This window comes from Anomalospiza imberbis, chromosome 6 (assembly GCF_031753505.1).
Source record: "Anomalospiza imberbis isolate Cuckoo-Finch-1a 21T00152 chromosome 6, ASM3175350v1, whole genome shotgun sequence".
Lineage (NCBI taxonomy): Eukaryota > Metazoa > Chordata > Aves > Passeriformes > Viduidae > Anomalospiza > Anomalospiza imberbis.
In genome coordinates this window covers 27,219,318-27,238,918 of record NC_089686.1, presented here as the reverse complement: position 1 = coordinate 27,238,918, position 19,601 = coordinate 27,219,318, and the positions used below count along the sequence as shown (strand labels likewise).

The following is a 19,601-nucleotide window of genomic DNA, read 5'->3' as shown; positions in this document are numbered from 1 at the left end:
GTCCCACAACAGTATCACAGTATTATACTTTAAGAAACAGATGAAGTTTTAATCTTTCAGAAAACTTCTTAAGTGTAGGAATGTCTTCAAAATGCAAGTTGTTAATTATTTTTACACTAACATTTCTTTGCATTTAGTTTTCTTCACCTCTTTAACCCTGAATTTTTGTCTTTTCAACTTTTCTCATTTATGAAATGGCTGTCACAGGTTTTGACATATTCACATTCAGCAGGTAGAAAGTTAAAGTTGGTTGCCCCCATTACAGAAAATGATGCTTAATGGAAAAAAAAAAAAAACAACAACAAACAGAACTCATGAGAAAAAACGTCTTCTATTTAAATAGGCAAAATGTGTTGTATTACAAGATTCAGAATCTGCACTTACTCTTTACCCCTTTCTTCCCCTTTCGTTCCTTCTTGTACTGTTCCTTCAGTTTACTTATTAGTCCCTGGTCTACATCCCAAACCTCAGCAGTTGGGGACAGGTCATCTTTGTCTACATGCAGCATATTATTAAAAGAAAACAAATCAGCAATTGGCAATGCAAGCTGTTGGTGATTTACTGTCATAGCTGTATAAGAGCATTAATAAAAGTTATTAATAAATCTTTATTTTAAAGGTGCAGTCTCCGTTTTAAGTTTATAAAAGACCCAACTTCCATTTCATACAGTTTTCCAAGTTACTGTATATTATCAGTTACATATTTGAAAATTGTATGTTAATTTGTTACCAAGGAGCAAACAAATTAAACTTCATAAGTAACTGTTTATGTTAGATACTTCAAAATACACAAGAAATCATTGGTATTCAGAAACAATTACTGCATCTTTAGAAAGACAGAGTTAAGAAATTATTCAGCCAGTGTTGAATAAGCAAATAAAAGCATTCATGCTATATCTTTCATGAAAATGCAAGCTGAGTAAGTCAGTGCCAGTTTATTCATGAAGACTACCATGCATCCTTTCGCATTCATTCTACATGCAAAAGAAAGAAATCTTGCTCCTACATATAACCAGAGAAACAAGTCTATAAATACAGTTTTTCACATAAAGATGAAGAAAAGTAATTTGCACAGGTGGACATCCCACTGCATTCCAGAAATTAAATCATAATTAGTAGAAATACAACATTCCACAGTAGTTTCAGAAGACATATATTTTTCTTTTTGACAAATACTGCAGAGTTAATTTTTCTTTATGAAAAGTCAGGTCTCCACTTTTCTAAACTATCCATCTCAAACATTTCTGGAAACTTAGAATTACTAAAAAGATAAACATAACATTTGCAGAAACACTTTGCTAGTAGACAACCAGGCAGTAACCAAACTTGGTTTGTGGGCCAGTTCAGCTTTATACTCACAAATGCTTTAGGCATAAAATCACAAGATTTAGTTCCTCAGTTCCCAACTTCCAATCATATTCTATTACAATCATATTGTAAATATGATTGTACCCATTTTTGAAGTTATAACCATTACAATCATGGAAGTACACAAGAGGAGTCATACACTGCAGAAACAAAGCAACATGCATTTAGAATAAAAACAACAGGAGTTATTCCAAGTACATATTTCATGACAAAACATGACAAGGAATGAGCAGACAGATACCCTAGGATAATGATGCATCTACCATCATTCAATGACAATCTTGATCAGAAGTGGAATACAGAGATAGCAAAGGCAGTGAAACATGAAATGGCAGCATAATGGCAGAGGCCCCTGACCTTGTCCACAAAGAACTCTGGCAATGAGAAGGGAACAATGACATCCTACACCAAACTACAGCTACATCTACCAAACTGCTAACACAAAGACCTCAATCTTTCTGATCACTGAGCCTAAGCATTGACAGAGAGGAAGAGTGATTACTCAGGAAACACAAGAAGCAAAGAAAGATAAGTCAGAGAACATGCCCAATCAAAGAGGAAAAAAAATCAAAACCACTAAAACTCAATTAAAAGAAAATTCCATTAAAATCTAATTAAAACAAATTAATAAGATTCCAAAGCACCATTAATAAAATGAAAAAAAATCAGCTAGGTTGCAGCATTTCAGAGAAGGATTAGGGAATTAAACTCAACCAGAAGATGACCACATCTAACATCAATGTAATGCTATTCTAAATAATGTAATTGTGGTACATTTTAAAAAGTGTGGTGCATTAAACCGGGACAGTGCAGATAAAGACAAAATTGAAGTAACATGTTCAGTCTGTGTACTACACTGGAAGTTTAGAAAATGTCTGCAGAGTGCAAAACAAATAGGGCATTGAATATCAAGACAAACAATTTGAAGGAACTGGGCTCATTCAGTCAACAGAAAACAGGAAAAGCGCAAGCCTGCAAACATAAATATTCAAAACCAACACTGTTGGCTGCAAAAATGTAGGCTGTAAATAGCAAACTAGATAAAATATCCAGGAATATTTGGGTAGGCTATGAAATAAATTTCAAACAAGATTTTCAGGAAAACCCAGCAGTGTTTTTCTCCAGCATGCCTAGATATATTAGGCTATTTCAGAACAGAGCCATGTAACTAGAAGACCTCTGCAATTGCCCCCAAGAGTAACCTTCTTTGCCCTACACTGACACAGGACAGCACAGAGGACCCAGGATGTCCACTGACCTGTATAACTGGGTGGAGAAATGCTGGCTTTAAATTTTTCTATTTTTAAAATTTTTTTGAAGATGGCCCAAGCGACTGTGAATTTCAGTCACACACTGCCACCCAGAATTCTGGGCACAGTCATTCTCTGACTTATAGTCCATCTGTAAAGAGAACTTTTGTGTTTCATGGGGAAGAGAAATCCAGAGATGAACATATGAAACCATAAGCAGAAAAAAGAAACTACATAGTGCCATCTGCAATATGTAGCACAATATTTAATAATATGTATATATTGCTGTTTGCTTAAGCAAACTGAAGTTATAAATGCATTTTTTCTTGATACTAAATCACCACAAGGAATTTATATTTTTTTTAATCTAAAACTGTACTTTTTTTTTTTTTAGTATGTCACATCACTTTGACTCTTCATTTAACACTGCTTGAACTTGCTCATCTTTCACTATTTTGAAGATAAGCTGTTCCTAAGTAAAACATGTTGCATGACAGGACACTTTAAATCATAATGTTTGGAATTAATTTAACACTCAAAGTATGTTAACTAAGGCACTTACATGAAATATAATGTGTCCATAAAAAGCCATAATACAGCAGAAAAGAAATGCAATCCAAACTTCAAAACAACAGGTGTGAAGAAGTCATCAACAGCAAAAATGTAACTATCAAATTTGGTGCTGAAATACTTTAGGATATTGAAAGTTGGACCTACAACTAATACTCTGCAATTAAGTACTGTAAATATTACTAAAGCAAAACTAGGCAATATATTTAGAGCCTATACATCAGATGTTTTCCAGATATGAAATAAAAGCATTATAGCCAGTTAGAGAAGTAAATATTAAATTTTTTTTCAGAATGTTTAAATATTTGCAAAGGTAAGAAGTGATAGAAGGAGGCTAATGACAGGAAAACAGAAACAGGAAGAAAGAAAAAAACTATGAAAACAGAACAGAGCAACTACAACATTATGAAGTAAAATTTGGATTTTAACGGAAATATTCAAGTTCATAATTGATGCAATTGTTCAGGAAGTAATAGTACATATTCATTTCAATTAAATTTCGCTTCAACATAAAAAACTAACTGGATGGATCTAGATATTTGAAATAACAAGTTTCTTAGAGTTTTAAAGAACATGACAGGAAAAAATAAATCGGTTTAGGCCGTGCATTATTTTAGAAATTATTTAAGTGGGACAGTATTTATAATGTTATTTGTGATAGTTAACAAAGAAGTCTTGTCATATTTACACTGATCTTTAGAAAGTTAACACAATCCCAAGATCTGATGGACTGTATCCTTAAATACCCATTTAAGGAAAGAATATCTGTACTAAAATCAGTGACATCCTGTGAAAAAAATATTGCTACTACAGTTGTAGGCATGTCTTTGACTGATTTAAATAGTAAGCTACAAAATATTAAAAACTTATTAAAATTGTCTTCATACAGGAAAACTGAGAACATACTTTGCAAGATGAAACTAAGTTTATGTTTTATTTCCTCCTTCCCATTTTCTTGTCTCAGATACAAGTTTTTTGGTAGCAATGGGATTGCTGCAGTTAGTCAGCTGTCACAAGTGTGTACAAGATCCCAAAATGCTCTGCCTCACTTTGTTATGGGTTCATTTAAAATGTTATATAAAACATTCAAACAGCTCTATGAAAAGCGTGGTGGGTCAATTAGATTTTTAAGAGACCTTAAAATTTGGTAACTACTTAAGAAAATGCCAGACACAGAACACACAGGAAAGCAATCCTTGGAAACAACAACTTGGAATTTCAATGGACAAGCTAGTTCAACACAGTAGGTTTCAGCAGTCTGCCATGGATAAATCTTTGGCTGCATGAATTGCAGTATCAAACTATCTTGTCTTTTATATATAATAGTAAGACTGATACTAGAACAACAATTTTCCACATCACTATATATTTGAAAGGATGTTGCAAGCAAAGTCAAAAACTCTTGCTTCAGGTGCTACTAGACATCTTTTACCAAGAGATCTGCCTGTGTGCCTAAATGAAAAAATCAGCAAGAAACTGCTCAAATAACATCAACTTCAAAAGGGAACAGCAAGCAACTAAAATAATACTATAAATAGACATTTATTACTAAAACTAAAGGTAACAACTTGTTCAGCTTCATCTTCCAACTAGAAATAAGACTGAATTTTAAAAATAAAGGTGACTAATCCTTTGATACTAGTTTTTAGGAAAGAATGGTTTCAAATCCTTGTTACCTTCAAAATCAAGACTGTATTATTTTCCTGGAAGATGGGCCATTACTTAATTTTTGTAAATCTTTATATTTTCTTTGCTCACTGGGATGTGTATTGAAGTATGACTTCATTGTCACATAAAATGCTCAAACAACATGATCTAATGGCAGTTTGGGGCTTACAATTTAAGACTTACAGTATGTAAATACAAAATTGTTTGTATCACAGTTCAGAAATTAAGACAGTCAATTTACCATTTAAAGGCAGATATCCATTACTTGGATCACTATTTTTTTTCCTATACAAATTTTCTCCTTTCAATCTCCTCTTTTGAAACATGTAGGTTGCAGAAATTACTGACTTAACATATTTTGTTTCACATCAAGTTACTAATAAAAGGTAGGGCTATTAGAAATAGTTTTGTTTTTTTTTTTGTTTTGGTAATACAAGCCATATTAGCAACAATATCTAAAAATCTCAGAAAAATAAAATAACTAATTGTCCATTTTTCAAGTACACCCAAGAATTAATTTAACTTAGGTACAAAAAGTTTGAAGGTCCTGATAAGAAACAAATATATATATAAAAAAAAAAAAGGAAAAAAAAAAAAAAAAAGAAAACTGTATTTGAAAGCAAATTTAATCCAGGTATAAAAACATTCAGAATCCTAGCTTCCTAGCCTTTCTTATCTAACGAAAAAAAAAATATTCTCCTCTTAGTTTTGAAATCAGAAACAAAACCTGAAAGCAATGTAACTACAATTGTACTTTCTCCTACAACAAGGTATATACGTACAAATATATATCTCTCTGAAAGTTTCACCATACCATCTATCATTTTCTAAGCATCAATGTTTTATCACCGCATTCATCCACACATCCACACCATTTTAGTAAGTATTACAAAACTCTCATGAAGTATCATGAACAAGTTTTCCTTTATTTTTAAATGCTTTTATTAGTGTCTTACCCCACTCTGTTCCATCTCCTGAACTTCGAGCTTCTCCAGCTCCCTCACCATCTTCAGCTGTCACTAAAAAGTCAAATTCTTTCAAAGCTTCTTCAGTATCAGGGTCATCTGTAAGGTCAGCAGCTAAACCTTCATTACCAATCTGCAAGAAGATAAATATTTTCCTGCATTTGAATCATAAACAGATTTTCTAGTCAATTATGTTACAAGATATATAGGCTATTCTCACTGAGTAATTTGTTGCAGGGGAAAATATTTTCAATTTAAAATGTAGAAGAAACTGTGATCTCAGTTGGTTTATCAAAACAAAAAAGAGAGCGGTGCAGTCTGCTGAAAGTTAGGAAATAAAAAGAACACTGACACTAGCTTTAGCAACAAAAATTCCATGCACCTCAGCCTTCACTTTTTTATTTAAGACAAGAATTAGACAACTTTGTTGATTTTCTTGCCCTATCAATAGCTCTGCAAAGAAAGCTTACAAACTATGCTTTCTACTGGTCCAGAAGCCTTTCCTTCTTTTTGCTTTAAAGTTCTATTTCAGTGTTAAGCATAAGATTGGAATATAGAGCATTTTAAGAAAACTGTCTTTTTACTATTTCTAACCATATCTTCACCTTAAACAAAACAAACAAACTCTCTACTAAGGCATCAGTGAAAAGTTTTATTTTATTATTCAGTTCAGGAAATTTTCCACGTGACATTATTTGCAAAATGTTCTTACTTTTGCAGAAAGAGACCATTTTTAATAAAGATAATTGTAAATTATCCTTTTGCTTTCAATTAAAAAAAAAGCTTTGTCAAAAGTCAAAAAGTAAGTGTAAGATCTTCATATATGCTTAGAGATTTACTTGATAATCTTATTATCAGACTTTTATAGTAAAAAAGGGATTCAAGTCAAAGCTTTACTAATCTTTTTACCAGAAGTCCAAGGTACGGTGAAAACCCCTTCCTGACAAATCAGTTTGGAGATTTAAGACTTGCATCAAGCCAAGCTCATACTGCCAACTATTCAGGAAAATCCAATGAGCATTCATATGTGCAAATAGCCTGGTTAGTTGTTTTGAAGTTTGCAATGTAATGTATTAAGTAAATCACCAAATCTATTAGTAATGCATCTGTGTATAATCCATTCAGATAACAAAAGTGCAACAAATACTTTGACATTACATATTTCTATAATCTCTGGAGAAAAAAATTCCTTTTTTAAAGGGAATTTCAGATCTATTATAAAAAGAAAAAAAATCTTTTACTTTGTGTTTCTTATTTATCCGATGCTTTTCCTTTCCTTCTGCAATATCTTCTATCATGTCATTCTCCTCTTCTTCATCACTATCATCCGCGTTTTCTAAGAAATTGAATGTTTCAAGAACATCACCAGAATTCCTATATAAATAAAAACATTAAGAGAGAATCCATTTTACTTTCTGAAGAGATTTAGAAGCTTAACCAGATTAAACAAAATTGCTACCTGACAGCTTAAGAACATAAAAACCAGCAAAACAAGAAATCGCTGAATGAAGAAGTTTCTACATCTGCTTAAGTCCTTATTACAAAAGCACCATTCAACAGACTTCTGCCTTAAAATAACAACTCCAAAGTGATTATATTACATAATTTAACATCAACACACAATTTTCCTGTATATCATGCTATTATAACATACATGTATGTATGTAATAGGCATGTATGTTCTTATGCATAATCAATTTCAGTTAAGTTGATAATTGTTTGTGGTCAGCTACACTCACAGGTGTTCACAGACTCTGCAGCCAAAAGTTCAGTGTAAACTGACCAGTACATATCAATGACTAAGCAAAACGAACTTCATGCATTTCTTATCTCTTCACTTACCTTTTGATTTCCTGTCCCTTTTGTTTTGATGAAGGAGATTCACCCCCATTCAGGATCTGTTCTAAGTTCTTTGTCTCTACTGAACCATTTGGTTCTGAATTGGAGAGCCCAAGCAAAGACCTTACCCGCTGGGAGCGTACATCCAATATTGTATCTGTATAACCTACTTCCTGAAGATACCTAGGTATGTTAAGAGAAGAAAGAAAGAAAGAGGAAAGGATATTTGATGAAAAAGGAATCTTAGTATTCACTGTAAAAATTAATGCCACTGTTGTATCATTTAAGGAAAAATAAGCTTCGCTATCCCTCTCACATGGAAAACCTTACTCTGTACTGTTTAAAGCTTAGGACTCTGAGGTCCTGAAGAACAAATCACTATTTGCCCACCTCAGTTACTCTGTTTCACAGAGCTCCTCAAATTGCAAGGAAAAGTAAGAATTCACCAATATTCAACAATGCTACTTACTGTCGCAGCAACTGTCTGCCTTGCTTCCAGGTCAATTGGCTATTCTGAGGTACTGCAGGAACCTCTGTATCTTTGGTATCTTCTGAAATACACAGTGTCATAGTTAACATCTAACTTATACTGCTTTTAGACACAAACAAAAATTCCCATCAAGTCAGAAATATTCATAATGATCTCTAGTTTCAACTGGGTATAGATGTACCCAAAATGTGGTACTTGTAAAGCAGAAGGGGTGGGAGGGAAGGGAGGGGCCAGCTTACAAATCTGTAGAACACAATTTTAAGGCACACTATACAAATACAGGGCCAAAGACGTCCCAAAGACCAACATTTCAAAAGAAGTAAAATGCAATTCAACTTATTAAAGAGCCCAGTATTGTTAGGAGAAATGCTTTCTTCCATCTGCAATACTTTGAAGAGCAAAACTGGTATTATCAACTTGATATTTACAACAGCAAAATCAGATGCACTCCAGAAAAGCAGTTAGGATAGCCTAATTTTTCTTCTTTGGAGTCTTTTCCTTGATTTACAATAAAAACATTCAGAGCTTCCACTAAAAAAAGTCAATTAATTTTGATTTTCAGATTAAAAAATATTTACCCCATTTACCCCATAGCTTCCCCAGATATAGTCCCTATAACAGATCTAAGAGGGGGGTGCAGAGAAGAAAGCTGCAATAAATTAAACAGACAAAAATTTATTGTTAAAAAGTTACCTGATTCAAAAGTTGGCATTTTCAAGTCACCTTGGTTCAATTCTGTGCCATATTTTAATTTATGATATTTTGCCCTGAAAAAGTATGCAGATGTTTATCTAATTAGTAGACAAGACTTTGATCAACTCAAAACATTCTACTGTTTCCATTTAAGGCAACCATACCAACATAGTAAAATTAATCCAGCTAGAATTGTTGTGATAATTCTTGCATCAAACAATTATTTCTAGTCTTTCAAGAACACAGTTTTGAGATAGTATTTTGACAATTTCTCACAATTATCAAGTAACTTACAGACAAGCGTTTAGTGTGTTCTCCAAGAACGTGGGGTTTTCCTGTGTATCAGCTAATAAAAGAACCTTTCAAAAACCAGCAGATTTAAGAACTTAGCAGAAATAATTTTTCCAGTTGTCATAGTTGTAATTTTACCACTGTCATAGGTAGCCAATCACATCACAACAAATGAACTTATTTGGGGTTCTTGCCTACCCTACCACTTTTGATTTCCACTTCTATTTGTCTCCTGCTCTGCCTTTGCTTATGATATGTATCCCTCAGAAGAGCCATGTTAGAGTGGTTTTTTCTCCCATCACCTGTATTCTCTTCTGGATTTTCTCCTCCTCATTGACTGGAGGCTTAGCTTCCAATTTCTACTTAGTCCTCCTATACAAATGCGCCTCAGTCCTTCCCATCTTCTGATCTCTGATTCCCTAACCCTAATTTCTCCTTCTCCATCTGATATGCTAAGGCCTCAACAGCAGGCCTAGGCCTGAGTTGACTTAAAAGATGAATCTTGAGCATGATGTGATTAATACCATCCAGGTTCTTGATTTAAAAATAGATGATCAAAATATTTATATTAGTTGTTCTTAATGCCAAACTGGCTGCTGTAGAGACATCTGTATAACCTTGTGTAAGATATATTAAGAGATTCTCCCAACTAATGTCCCTAAAGGCTTGTTAGTAGGAGAAATCCTCCCAACCTTTATCCATAGACACTTGTTAGTGGAATATTTTAGGCAAAAAGCCTCCCAGCCATGGCCTGTGCCCTCGCCCTGGCTGGTTAGGAAGCGTGCCATCAGAACCAGATGTTTTCTGCACAAAAGGCTAACAAGTCACTTGGACTTGTTGAATTGGGACTGTAAAAGCTGGACCCCTTGTTGGACAAACCTGAGACCTCTCCTGTGAGTGGACACACACCACATAGGATTTCCCCAATTACTGGGAAGACTTCTCCAGGTCCTCACTGCAAAAGGACTGTGACTCTGGATGATGGTGAAGTATTTAGGCAATTGGTGATGCATCCTTCTCAATCACTATTCTCTCTCTCATACAGTAATGATTAGACATATTACCTTGATTATTTTTGCTTGTTGCTGAAGCCAAATGAGTAATATGCTTACTGTTTTATCAAATGTATCCCCTTATGTTTGCGTTCCCTCAATATTAATAGTAAAACAAGATTATTCTTTCCACTGGTGTGTGTCCATCCCATCACCCCCATCAACTGGCAAAACACCATCACTTTGTAAAATACTGGTCTTGGGGATACTATTTCCATGAAAGTACGTGTGAGCCTTTGAATATCCTCTACCCAAGTTACTTATCAAAATATCTTCAGCTCCCTTTACAACCAGGAATCTCATCTGAAATACCTATGCCTATACCCTGGAATTCTCAAACTTTATCATTGAACTTTCACAGTTTGATTTTTACCTCAGAGATCCTTTGCAAAAATACTCAAAATCTCAAGGTACAGAGCTCTGGGTGTTCTGCAGTAGAGCCAAAGTGAAAAATATCCATAAAAACATTAGTAACCATATTTTGAAGAACCCTCTAAGCAATACAGTTGTCTATCACTCCAAATGAAACATTTCACCACAGGTTTAAGAATAACTGAACAACACTTAGCTCCCATCAATCATAAAAACTATTCTCAAATATGATACTTCTCAAGTATAGACACATAATGGAACATGTGCTGGACAAAATGAAGGATTTCCAAAAAACCTTCTCCAGTGCCTGGGCCATTATTTAAAGTCTTTTCAAACTGAAAGTACAGGTTGGCACTCAAATGGTGCCTTATATATATTTGATGGCAAGGATTTTCTTCAAGATTACACAAATTTTTGCTAAAATTGCAATTGGGAAGTCTCATTAACAAACTGTCAGTAGATGGCACTATTGACCCTTTTTAGTAACATAAAATCCCTCATTTCATGACAATCACACTGTAACTAAAAACTTGTAAAGCTCCTGAAGACTTTTTGTGACCTGGATACGACTGCCAACTAAACAAAATCATATTTTTAAACTATTTATGAATATGTTCATAGCTCATCCCTGCACTAGTCAGACTGTCTAGCTCAGGTCCTCTGTTTAAACTGAGAGACAAAACTTCATGGCACATTGTAATAAGGCAATGTTCCACCAAGCTTTTCAAATATGAGAAGTACAGTGAGAGACTGGAGAAAATGATTATTGGCTTGAGACAACTGAAGTCTATCTGGTTAACTTGAAGTTGGATGGGCTAGATTTTGCTAAGTCAATGCCTTGTGAAATGCTTTCTCTTGATTGAATATTTGGTTTAAAATTTGCCCTTACCTTCTAAAGTTTGCTGTTCAATCTCCTGAGAACTTTGTCATGTTTTCCCATGTACCTGCCTCAGGATATTAAAAAAACCTAAACCCCTTTAAGAAACTCGCCAAGCTAGGCTGGGGATTTACAAGTATGTACTACGATTTATATGCCCTATAAAGTACTGGTCCATTTGGAGGGTAAAAAACCCCAAGCAACCCTGAACAACCAAAATGAAAATAATTGAAGTCAAATAAAGGTGACAAAATATTTTTTGCTCAATTCATAAGTGAAGCCAATAAAGCACACCAATAATTGAAAAGGCAACCTAAACTTGTTCAATTTAGAGCTATGACATACTATTTAGGAGCAGTTGCTCCATTTTGGAGTTACAATTACAAAACATTAGTTAAATTCTACTTTAACTGGTCATTAGCACAGATGACAATGTATCTGATCTAGAATTATACCAATGACTAGCCACTATAAGTAAGAGAATATATTGCTGTATGCAATGAGACCAGTTGTCTTTCACATCACAACTTCAATTTCACAGCAAAAATTAATCTCATTAAATTCCAATCAACTATATAGTCATACATCTATTCCTTTCCCTGTTGGGGCCATTACTAAATACCTTAAAAAACTAACAAGCTACAATGTCATTGACAAGTCAGTCACTCCACACCACAGAGTAACTAAATTCTACAAGGGGCAGTGTTTCAGTCTTTGGAGTATTGACTTATCTAAGCCTAGGTTTCCATGAGTAAAAACAATACCCTAACTTGATTTAACTGCTTCCTGCTATTTAACTGTTAAATCACACCACTCAGTTGCAAAGGTGTAAGTTAGCTCCAGTCCAAAGCCCACGAAGCCAAAATACAGCCACAGCTTTATGATTTCAGCAAGTCTCATTAAAGACTATGATAACAAAGCTCAGAGTGGCTCAGAGCACACAACAGAAAACATCTGGCTGGGTCTGCAAAGCACCATAAAAGAACACACACTAGATAAAAAACAAAGAAACCCCATGCACATAACTGCATAGGATCTTATTTTATTACTAAAAATTATCAACTATCAAAGCATTTAAGAACACTAAAATAATAAAGTTTTACTTGTCTTAAACAGTATTATACATACTTAGAGATAAATACTAGAAATATCAAACTACTTTGTAACAACTACTGCATTTTATTTAATGCACACATTGATGTTCTGCTTCATAACCTTTTTCTGAGAAATCACAACAGTTGTCTGAATAAGTTTGTTCCTGACTCCTTCTAATTGGTATTTCACTGCATGAAACTTTTTGATGGCATCAGGGAGCTAGCAAGAAGAAAAGAAGAAAAAGGGTGGGGGGAATCAGCTACAACACTGAAATTTGCTGTCAACAATCTTCAGGTCTGAAATTCTCAGAATTTATTTTGCTTTGGAGCTGGTGTATTTTCATTAGTTGTGATTCTTCACTCAGGGGAACAATGACAAAAAAATAAAGTCTATTATCCCGAATACCGAGTGCAACAAGCACGAAACTAACATAATATAATTTTTGGATGATTTACTGTTAAGTCAGTACCTGCTTGCTTTCAATTACTCAATCCATCATGCTTTCACAGTTAGATCCCCTCAAACTACTGAGCATTTGTAGCTTCCTCGTTGCCTCCCACACACTCACCAGTCAACTCAAGTTTCAATTCCCACTTCTAAGCAATCTTCATGAGAATTATGGCTGGAACTTAAGCCAGGATCTTCCTCTTGAAAACTACTGCAGTGTTGGATTGCACCCACTAGCCACAAGAACTAAAGCAAACAGTATGTTCCTGCTGTTATTCTTCTGGTGTACATATTTACAAGTTTCTTAGCCATCAGATGAATTTTAGAATTTCATGGGAAGACTATAAAGGCAGCTTCATTTCAGGAAAGGATTGAGGGTTCACCAGTGCCATTCAACTTCAAATTATGCATCCTGTTATAGGATAATTTCACCTGCAGAGTGAAGGTAAGTGCCTCTGATTTATCTCAATAAGCAGGCAATTCTCACTGCTTAATGGTGTACGTTTGCAAAAAGTCCCTATGCAGCACACAGTTCATTACTGCCAAAATAAGCAAAAGCTTTTCCTTCAACTTCAGAAAGTTACTTACATGCAAGACACCTGCATCTGCCATAATAGCATATTATTTCTTTGATATGCTCAGTGTTCTTTACACCCCAAGACCCTGCATATCTTTCATCTGCCTTTAACCCGGAGTGACTTGTACATTACCTGTAGATATCCATATGACAGTGCAACTTTGAGCCATACACTGGCTGGAAACTTTGAGTTACTTTCCATTAAAAGGACAGGGTTGAATGAAGTAATAGATCCTTTCTACCTATTACTTCACTAGAAAATATATGATGTGTTGATATGGCCTTCTGTATGAACATACAATGTTTTCTGAAGCACCTCTACACTGGACACTTCACACAGAAGAACAAAGCCATCTTGCCAAAACATTAGGTTTTAATATAAAAACAACTGAAACTTATTTCTATACTAGTCCCTTACTCATAATAGTGATCCATAATGTAAAATATATTTAGACATACTTATGCTTGGACAACTAACTTAAAAATATCCAGGTGAAACCTCACCACATTTTGCTACAAAATCTTAAGTTTACTCTGGCAGAAATTTTCCAAAATCAAAATACAAAAATAAAGCCTATGTATTTTGCTGCCTGATTTGTCAAGATATTTCACCATTGGACTCAGCTATTTTTTAGAGGCAAGATAAAATTAAAAATATGAACTGAGTCCTCTATTGAAGGTATAGGAACTTGACAAGATAATTTCCCATGTGATTTTACAAAATTAACTACCAATTTTGGTTAAATGAAATAATCAGGCAACAAAAGAAGGTAGGTTTGAAGGACATTAGCCTGTACAGACTGAATGGAATTTTATTTTTTTTTAAGCAGGAAATTAATGCTACAGAAAACACACCTAATGAGGCTAAATATGCAAGCATCTACCAAATGAAAAAAACCCACCAATTTTAAAATGAAAAAAACTATTTTTAAACAATTTTGTTCCTTCACAAAATATAGTTTTCATCATGCAACACATACAACATTGTTGAAAAGGACCAAGAGAGCAGTATTTTTCATCCTTTCCAATTTAATATAACTGAATCACAGATAAAGGTATAGTAATAAGGTATGAGCCCTTTGGGTATGTTCACTCTTACACAGTATACCATAACTTGAGCCCAGAAAAGAGAAACTATCCTGTTTGTCTATTTAAGACACAAGTCCAAACATTTTGAAAATTATGCAACTTTTTACTATAGAAGACCCTAAAGTTTGTTAGAAAACACAAGGTGAAGACAACCAACCTTAAAGATAGTTTACATAAAGTAAATCAGAATCATCTAATAAGGCATTTCACTTAATGTAAGGGAATTCATCTTTCTTATTAAGTTTTATTAAGTCTATTAAGTTTTTCAGGTCAGAAAAAAACTAAACAATTTGTATACCTACCTTTCTTGTTTTAATGCATATTCTAACATTTTTATTCTTCTCACTAAATCTTTCTTCAAATTTTCTTGGCCCTTTCTTTCCCCTTGTAAAAACGCTATCCGAGCCTGAAAACACACACAAAAAAAGCAAAAACATATTTTATTCCCTTTTGTACCCAAAATAAAGCAACAAAGTCTGTCACAGAAGGAAGAAAAGAAGGAAGAAAAAGAAAAAAAAAACTGTATTGTATTCATTATTTCAGCAAGTCAATAACAACAAAAGTATTTCTACCCTAGACTGAGTATTATTTTCTGTTCAAGATGAACAGGTATTAAAGCCTGTGTAGTAACTCTACAAGGCACAAATGGCAACCATATGAAACATTTTGATATATGCACACACTTGTGTCCTTACAGCATTATTATCATAAGTTCTATTATACATTTTCTTCCAAACCAAAAGCTATGTTAAATTAGGTACACTGCAACTAGTAATTCACCTTTTAATGCCACCATACTGAACAGATTAAAAAATTATTACATAAATTCAAATACAGAATTTACAAATCCATTATACAGGAAACAACTATTTTATGGATTCACATTTTATTTAGTACTGAAAACAGCTGAATTTTAAACTATCAAGGGACAACTGGGTTTAGTGTGCTGCTCTATATGAAGAAAAATAATGATTTATTTTTTCAAAGCATCAGTCACATTACCCACCGAACTTAAAAAGAAACAAGGAAAATTCGTAGTTGCCTCCTATCCTAGTAGAAGATAATAAATTCAGCACAATATATAAGCCATCTCAACTAGCGCAAAAAATTAGAGTTAAAAAATAAACACAGTAAGTTTGTAGAGGAAAAAAAAATGGTCTCTTCATTACAAAGTGAAAGGACTTGTGTTTTGATTTTTGCAAGCCAAAATCTTAAGGAAGACAAGGGAATTGGCAGGTGGGAATACAAAATTTAAACAGTTAATGACATTAGTGGATTGGCCATCATTACAGAAACCTCATTACAAACGCATTTGTCCTCTCTATGACTTTAAATTGACTGAAGCCACTGAATAGCTAATTCAGTACTAGATTCAATATAAAATTTATTGGAAAAGGGATTTAGAATAAGGAAAGTAAAGGAGAGACCACATTGCTCTACTGAGACCAAGAACACCACCACCATTTCATTAGCAAAGGAGGCATGGGGATAAGGGAGGAAGTGCTATACCCAATCTATCCGTGAACATTTTTGTAAAGGGCGTGGTTGCACAGTTTCATTACTCAGTGGTTACAGCCTGAAACAGCCTAACCACGGTGATTGCAAAGATGTATTCTTGCATGGCTCCTTTCTTGAGCCCAAGTGTGATACTACCCTGTAAGACTTCACACATCAACCCTGATTTTAGCCACTCTGGCCTTGTGCTCTATGGTGAACCAAATTAAAATATGTTTCTTTACCTTGCATAAGCTAACGACTGATTAATCAATTAAAATCCTAGTGAGAAGAAGGCAGTTATGAGTATTTCAGTTAAAAGTCTGTCATGAAAGCACTCAACTAACCACTGGCACTTGGTGAGAAACAGTAAGGAACCAAAGCGCATTGCAAGAGAGGAGGGACTGGGGAGGAAACAACACCAACTTGACACCAAAAAACCCCAAACACACCCAAAAAGACTGTACTGATTGCACAGATATGTAGAGAACAAGGTCCAGAATCAGCAAACCCAACTATACTCAACTGCAACTATGCTAGATTCGAAAAAACACTCCAAAAATTAATCAAATAGAAACTCAACAGCCTTCTACAGAAAACTACAATTACATGTAATTTCAACTCCTCTAGTACCTAGGGCAGCAACTGACCAATTTCCAAGCCTAACATACTATCTCAATTGCACAGCTGTTCCACAGCACACATAAGAGTTACAAATGTGGGTTTTTTTAAAAAATGTTACCTGCATATATGCACAACAGCATACTACAAACACTTGGGAGTTTACTGGCTGCCCACAGACCCCATCTACAAAAATAAACTCAGAACTACTCTGGTAGTTATCTAATGAGGGTTATGAAAGCTCCTATGCCCTTTAACTTGAATGCAGCTCTCAACGCTTTCCAAAATTAAGGTCTTCTGTAAGTGATGGGCTTCTCCCCTTTACTTTTCTTCCATTGGCCAGCACCCTTTTGTAAGTGACAAATCTTAGCTGCAACTGTTGACCCTTATTTCACCCTCAGAGAGGAAAATAATGTAACTGTAACCTACACAGAAGGAGGCATCTGCTTCCTAAATGCTCACAGCCAAACTTTTTCATGATGGAAATGCTTCTGGAGTACTTAGCCACACAGAATCAAGTCTCCATACTTGAAAGTATTGCCTAGACCTCACACTTTTCAATCAAAGAGCTTAATGAGCTACATGATCTTGAGAATATACTACAGAATAACAGTATAAAAATAAAATCTAAAAAAATAAAATAAAATCCCAAAATTTTGCTTTACAAAAAGAGCCCAAAACCCACTTTTCTATACAACAGTATTTATAACAATCTTTACAGAGTCCAATAGGTTGAACAGAAAGGTTACCACAGAAGAATGCACTTTACAGTTGAGACTCTGACATTTTTGTCTATATTATCAGACTTCTTTTATCAGAATTGCTTTCTGTAATTGTTTGCATACATGTTTGACTGATTTTGGGATTTATTACTTTTTCTCATTGTAACCACCACATGGCTAAAACACAGCACAAGTTAGCCATGCAGAAGTTAAGAGCTCACTCTTGAGAAACACAGAAAATCAATTTAGACTTGAGGAATACCTAGTCATCAAGACCTTCAATACAAAACCAAGAATCAGATCACCAAAAATCTGCTCTAGAATTAATCAGCTTGCTTCCTTCAGCCTTCCTTCTGAACTGAGAAAGGACAAGTGTCAAACCTGATACACTGCATGACCATGAGCCCTACGTATTAACACACCTCCTTTTTTGAAAAGCAGTAAATCTCAGGGTTGATAAAAGCACAAAGTAAACAAATTGCCCTCAGGGGTGATGAACTTAGGTTCTATACACAAAGACAAATGCTCAAAAAATATATCTACATAATACAACTTTCACAATCCTTACATACTCATTTCCTTTGAAACAGCCCTCAGGAGAGATAGATTTGATACAATTTGTAAATATACTGATGACTTAAGACTGTGTAGCACAAAAACTGGGAAACAAAATGGCACACAACAATTTTGTACTCACCTTTCCACCCCATACTCCACCCTCTCCAGTTACAACAGAATTCCTCCCACGGCCTAAAACTGATTTGCAAGTCCCCAGGCTGATACAAGAGGAACAATCCTCCTCCTGCTCCTATTTCTGTTCCTTTTACTGTGCTGACTTAGCTGCTTGTGTTGACACACATGAAGTCTACTGAGAAAATCATTCTGTTTATTTTTTACTTGGTTCTGACTCACATCAGTTTCCTAATCCTACTCTGTCTGTAAAGCCACGGGAGTAACCAGGCTGGCACAAGGGGCGCAAACAGGATACTGAAGTAACAACCCCTTTCAGTGACAACATTGTCTCAGTTCAGCCTAAACTGACCATAACATCATAACCTGCATATCTGAGGCTGAAGGGTTTAAAAAACATGAGCAGAGAGACTAAGAAAGTCAAATACAAGTCTTAACTCTTCTGAATTGAAAATTCAATCAAAATGCATTTTTAAATATGTATTAGCAAGAACATTTCTTAAGGAGGAGAAAGCCACATTCTTTTATAAAGCATGTAATAGTCCTGTAAGTAAAAATATGGCCACTCACATCTTACAAAAATCCAGCTGGATTTAGTTGTACACAGATTCTGTTAGAACAGTTTTCAACCCAGGTAAGGACTGCATTTCCAATTCGTCAAAGCTAAACCAAGGCTTTAATTTTCAGGGCAGGTTCCTTCTCTTCTACCAGCCTGTAGATTTTTGTATTTTCAGTATTTTCACAAAGCCCTGAGATCTACTGTGTTTCTACAAAATTGACATTTAAACACCTCTGGGCTCCCTTTACACCTTGGCCCTCAGCTGCACGTAAGAGTACCACCACACCAACTTGCTCAGCTTTATTATGTAAGTGAATTCAGGGAGCTTTGAGAAGTAGTTAGAGTGACACATACTTTGTATTTGTGCAAGGATGCATTAAATAATGCCTGAAACTAGGCAAGATAGAATTCAATGATAAAAAGAATTACTGAATAGCTACTTGAACAGTATGGATCCCAGGACAAAGAATTGTCTGGGGTTAAAAAACTACAAAATGCACAAAAAGAAAGGAACAAATAAAAATTCTAATATATAATATTCTACACTTTGTAAACTTAGTATTGTTTCAACAGCATGTTGCATTTAAGACATACATGCATTTTGTAGTTGAAAGGGGTTTCATCTTTTAAATAGGAAGTCTGACCATACTCAAAACAATCAACAGTCTTTCACCGAAACTCTAAGACCTCAAACAAGAAACTTTCCCTTAAATTATAGGAATAATTAAAATCACATTTTACTGATACTCCACATCCCTAGTATGCAATTATACTGTTTGATGAAAGTGTAACAGAATACTTAGTTTACTAAATTACTTACACATAACTTGAAATTATTAAAAATATTGCATACCATTTGGAAACTCATATATC

At 34.5% G+C, this 19,601-nt stretch overlaps 1 protein-coding gene across 6 annotated transcripts in view; it reads right to left on the bottom strand.

Moving 5' to 3' along the window:
• Positions 1–19,601, bottom strand: part of STRN3 (striatin 3) — a 64,050-nt gene that overhangs the window by 30,151 nt on the left and 14,298 nt on the right. For 3 of the 6 annotated variants that reach the window (XM_068192988.1, XM_068192987.1, XM_068192991.1), the window contains exons 2-8: positions 14,945–15,048; positions 8,843–8,916; positions 8,129–8,210; positions 7,663–7,842; positions 7,062–7,194; positions 5,812–5,953; positions 385–495 (exon numbers count right to left, since the gene is read on the bottom strand). In XM_068192988.1, coding sequence (XP_068049089.1) covers positions 385–495; positions 5,812–5,953; positions 7,062–7,194; positions 7,663–7,842; positions 8,129–8,210; positions 8,843–8,916; positions 14,945–15,048 — 826 coding nt within the window. The remainder of the gene's footprint in view (positions 1–384; positions 496–5,811; positions 5,954–7,061; positions 7,195–7,662; positions 7,843–8,128; positions 8,211–8,842; positions 8,917–14,944; positions 15,049–19,601) is intronic. The other 3 variants (XM_068192990.1, XM_068192992.1, XM_068192989.1) reach the window with 2 other exon arrangements.